This window comes from Poecilia latipinna, unplaced genomic scaffold (assembly GCF_001443285.1).
Source record: "Poecilia latipinna isolate Pla-1442-1.1 unplaced genomic scaffold, P_latipinna-1.0 Scaffold1572, whole genome shotgun sequence".
Lineage (NCBI taxonomy): Eukaryota > Metazoa > Chordata > Actinopteri > Cyprinodontiformes > Poeciliidae > Poecilia > Poecilia latipinna.
The window spans coordinates 60,240-64,597 of NW_015114188.1; the positions used below are offsets into that span (position 1 = coordinate 60,240).

General features: G+C 46.0%; 1 protein-coding gene across 3 annotated transcripts in view; it reads left to right on the forward strand.

Moving 5' to 3' along the window:
• Positions 1-4,358, forward strand: part of prrc2c (proline-rich coiled-coil 2C) — a 32,683-nt gene that overhangs the window by 19,242 nt on the left and 9,083 nt on the right. For all 3 annotated transcript variants that reach the window (XM_015058780.1, XM_015058781.1, XM_015058782.1), the window contains exons 18-24: positions 904-1,327; positions 1,671-1,756; positions 1,842-2,036; positions 2,121-2,378; positions 3,006-3,098; positions 3,191-3,292; positions 3,380-3,551. In XM_015058780.1, coding sequence (XP_014914266.1) covers positions 904-1,327; positions 1,671-1,756; positions 1,842-2,036; positions 2,121-2,378; positions 3,006-3,098; positions 3,191-3,292; positions 3,380-3,551 — 1,330 coding nt within the window. The remainder of the gene's footprint in view (positions 1-903; positions 1,328-1,670; positions 1,757-1,841; positions 2,037-2,120; positions 2,379-3,005; positions 3,099-3,190; positions 3,293-3,379; positions 3,552-4,358) is intronic.

The window sequence follows — 4,358 nt, forward strand, 5'->3', positions numbered from 1 at the left end:
GGGGGGGGGGGGGGGGGGGTTTGGGAGGGGGCGGGGGGGCTTCCTGACAAAAATCCCACTGAAAGAAATGATCCATGCAAAAGTCAAACATGGGCCTGTCACTGATTAAACGTTTAAATTTGGGCTATAAACATGAATTGTAGTTTGTAAAATTGGTCTAAGAATGAAAGATTACAAACTGCCTGAAAGAATCAATATTTAGTGTACAGCTCAGGTGTCAAACTCCAGTCCTCAAGAGCCGCTGTCCTGCAACTTTTAGATGTGCCTCTGCTGCACCACACCTGAATAGAATAATTAGGTCATTAGCAGGACTCTGGAGAACTGATCTACACAAGGAGGTAATTAAGCCATTTCATTCCCGTGTTTTGTACCTGTGGCACAAAACCCTTGAGGACTGGAGTTTGACACCTATGGTGTAGGTTAATGCAGTCAAGATTTGAGAAATGTGTTATGGATATTAAAATGCATCACAGCTGAACTCAGGCTTAGATCCTTTAAAACAGCGGTCCCCAATCCTGGTCCTCAAGGCACATTGCCCTGCATGTTTTAGGTGTATCCCTGCTGCTGCACACCTGGGTTAAATGAACAGGTGATTAACTGGCTTCTGCAGCAATTGAAAGGATGCAAAGGAGGTGATGCAATCATATGAATCAGCTGACTCGTCAGAACATGCAGGACAGGTTAGTCCCTGAGGACCAGGGTTAGGGACCACTGCTCTAAAACACTGTTAATCCAGGTGTCCAAGTATTGTGTAGCTGTATAAAACCCAGCTAGGTATGTATTTCAGAATGCTGTTTTAAAAAAAAAAAAGTAGTAAAAAGTTTTTAGAAATAGATGCAGAAATTTGTAGAAACTTTGATATCATCATCAAGCCGGAAAGTAAAGTTGCTGCTTCTCCTTCAGAACTGGGGTAAGAAAGGCTCAGGCGAGAAGGGCAGAGGAAGCGGAGGAAAGCTGCCACCAAGATTTGCCAAAAAGCAGTCGTCCCAGCAGCAGCATCCTCAGCAGCCGCATCCTCAGCAGCCGTCACAGCAACAAGCGGCGCAGCCTCAGCCTCCTGCAGCCTCGGCGGCCTCTACCCAGCAGCAGCCGCCGCCGCCGACTGCTTCTGCTCCACAGCATCCCCACCACGCTCCCTCACAACCTGCTGCTTCTCCTCAAACTCTGGACGGACCGCCAGCTCCTCTACCCTCCATCTCCACGGCGACCGTGGAGTTCGCCTCAAAGAGCCTCCCCCCTGCGCCTGCACAGCCGCACAGCGCTCTCGGTACAGAACTGTGGGAGAACAAGGTGGCAGGCTCCACTGTCCTTACTGATGTCAAGAAACGTAAGTGTTGCGGATGAAAGTTATCGATTAGTGAGTTTATCTGAAGTTGATTTGTCTTATTGATCAAGTCAATTTATTTATGTTTTTTTGCATTATGCTTTTATTTCACCACATCCTCGCGTTCGTAGCACATGAGTAGTTTTTGAATGAGAAGTTGACGCTGCTCCATTTTGCATCTCGGCTCAATGAGCGCTGTGAAACTTAAGACACTTGTCAGGATTAAATATTAACCGACAATCGTAACTCGATTATTTGCATCTCTTAACTGTGAAGGTTTTACTTTTCTGCTGATAACAGGATTTATCAACACAGCATGTGTGAAATGTTGCTTTGTTTATTCCAGTGGGCCCCATCAGCCCCCCACAGCCGCCCTCTGTGAGCGCTTGGAACAAACCTCTAACCTCCTTCACAGGCACCGTGTCGTCTGAGGTAGGTTGAATAAATAAGCTGGTTTGTTCGGACTGGTTCTTCCACCTGATATTCCTCATTAACGTGTCTCTCCGTCTCCCTGCAGGGTGGGAAGCCTGGCGCTGACGGCAGTGTGGAGTTGGGCATAGACAGTATTCAGTTTGGCGCCCCGTCGTCTGCAGGAAGCACCGACAGCGACGGAGGACCGGTACTGTTGGAGACGGTCTCTGAAAGCAAACTACCTGCTCCCAAAGAACAAAGACAGAAACAACCTCGAACCGGTCCAATCAAAACCCAAAAGGTAACCCTCGATTTCCAGGTGAATAATGTGGATTCATATCGGTCATCTGTTCCCTCCCTTAACATCTGACCTGTCTTGGTTAAGCTGCCCGAGATGGAGCCAGTAGAACCCAAGGAGTACAAGCCGGGTCCAATCGGTAAAGAGCGCTCTCTGAAGAACCGCAAGGCCAAAGACGCGCGTGGAGCCGAGGCCGAAGGGATGGAGGGAGGAGTGACTGGAGGAGGGGTCAGCAGAGCCACGGACTCCAGTCCCCCCACCAGTGACACCACAGTGCCAGAACTGGGAGGGGACATTGAGGGGATGATCACAGTCCCCTCAGCAGAGTACACTAGCAACTCTAAGGTAAGTAGAGCCTCTGTTCACCTAAAATAATAAATAGGTTTACGGTGCATTCACGCCAACCCTGTTTAGTCCGCTTTAATCAAACTCTAGTTCTTTTGTCTGGAAAGTTTGGTTTGATTGGGGAGATTTGAATGTGAAAGCAAACTCTCTCGGTCTCAGTTTGTATCCATATGTGGATACAAGCAGACTGGAGACTACTTCAAAAGCAGGAAGCGAACTATAGCACACGGCATTCTGAGTAAATGCAACCAAAACAAACGCACAAGCCTGGTACTAGTGAGAGAAATGACTTGTGGTCGTTTACCAAGGAGAAATCCTACAAAAGCTAAAATCTGACACTACTTCATGTTTTACATTTGGTGAAGAAGAAACTTGTTCTCATGTCGTCTTCAGAGGTTTTTGTGATTTTCCTTCAGTAGTTGTTGGTGCAACACAGGTGAGGGGGGGGGGGAAGACAGGTCTTTCAGTTAGTTTGGATCATTTGCCACAGTGCAGTATGAAAGCGAACCACACCGGCTGAAAATGTAACAATGTTGCAGCTTTGGTCCACAGTCCAAGTCCACCAGACTATCAGGTGTGAAAACGCCCTCAAGTCGTTGAATCTTGTTTCACTTTTTGTCCTCCCAGGAGTCTGTCACCGACTACACTGCCCCCTCTTCTTCTCTGGCTGACAGCGTTCCCACAGGAGGCAACAAAATGGAGGAGAGCTTAGTGGCTAATGTGGGTACAAATCCTTTTTCCTGCACACATTTTCTCAAAAAAAAAAGCATAAATATTTCAGGTTAGTGTATTAACTCCAATTTGTTTCCCAGGTGGCTCTCCCCCACTCGCTGCCCCTTCCACGCAGAGAGACCCTACAGCAGAGCTCCAGCCTCAGCACAGTTTCTCCTGCTACTGTTGACCTAACACTAAAGGTAAGGCAATCGTTTTGGCCTCGACCAGGAAACGATTTGCTCTCTAATGAAATGTCACAGAGGACTCGTTTTGCTGCCCCTCCTCAGATGGAGTCGGCTCGGAAAGCTTGGGAAAACTCCCCGAGTTTGGAGAAAAGCTCCCCAGTCACCTCCTCTTCCTCGCCCATCACTTCCTGCGCTTCCTCGTACTCGTCTTTCTCCTCGGCCTCCATGCCCCAGATCCCTGTGGCTTCTGTTACCCCCAGCACCTCACTGTCAGGTAATGAGTCCCTCACTTTAGAGCGTGCAGTGCCTGGTTAATGGATTCAGATGGAGAAGCTAAACACAGGGAAATTAGCTGGAAAACCCTAAACGTACAGCTAGAACTATAGAAGAAAGCATGTACTCTTGTTAGAATAACAAAGTCTAGTCAAAGTCCTACATCCCTAAATCCACTTAATTATGTGAAAATTAGTCTAAGCCAGTAACCTTTAAAGTCTAAATATCAGTTTTGTTCTCCAGATGGCAAAATAACTCATTTAGAGCTGCAAACGCCATATGTGAATTTTTAGACAAATATCTGCGTTAATAAATTTCTTGTCGCGTTTAAAAAAAGAAACGGTTTTATTTCTATTTGTAGGATTTTAAATAAATACAAAATAGGAGGATAACTTTTTGTTTTAATAGATTCCAACCTAATGACAAGGAAAACCCATCCTTAAACATATTATTGGTACTTTTGGTGTCATTCCTTGTGATAATTCAATGCAAATATTGAAGGAAAAAATAAGCGGTTAAATAGCTGCACTATTGCATATGTATTTAAATACTTTAACTGGTTCCTTTTAGTTTTTATCCAGTTATTAAAAGCCGTTGTGGAAGATCCAAAGAGCCGCTTGTGGCTCCGGAGCTGCAGGTTGCAGACGTTCTCCGTCTGAACTGAACCGACTGAGCTTGAGCTGCTTTGTAAAAGAATGGGCTGTGCAGAAAATAAAAGCTTTTCCCTACCTGTAAAAAAAAAAAAAAAAAAAAAAACGAATGCCCCTTTTTTCACAAACACCGGGCCCTGGTACATCACCACCATTAA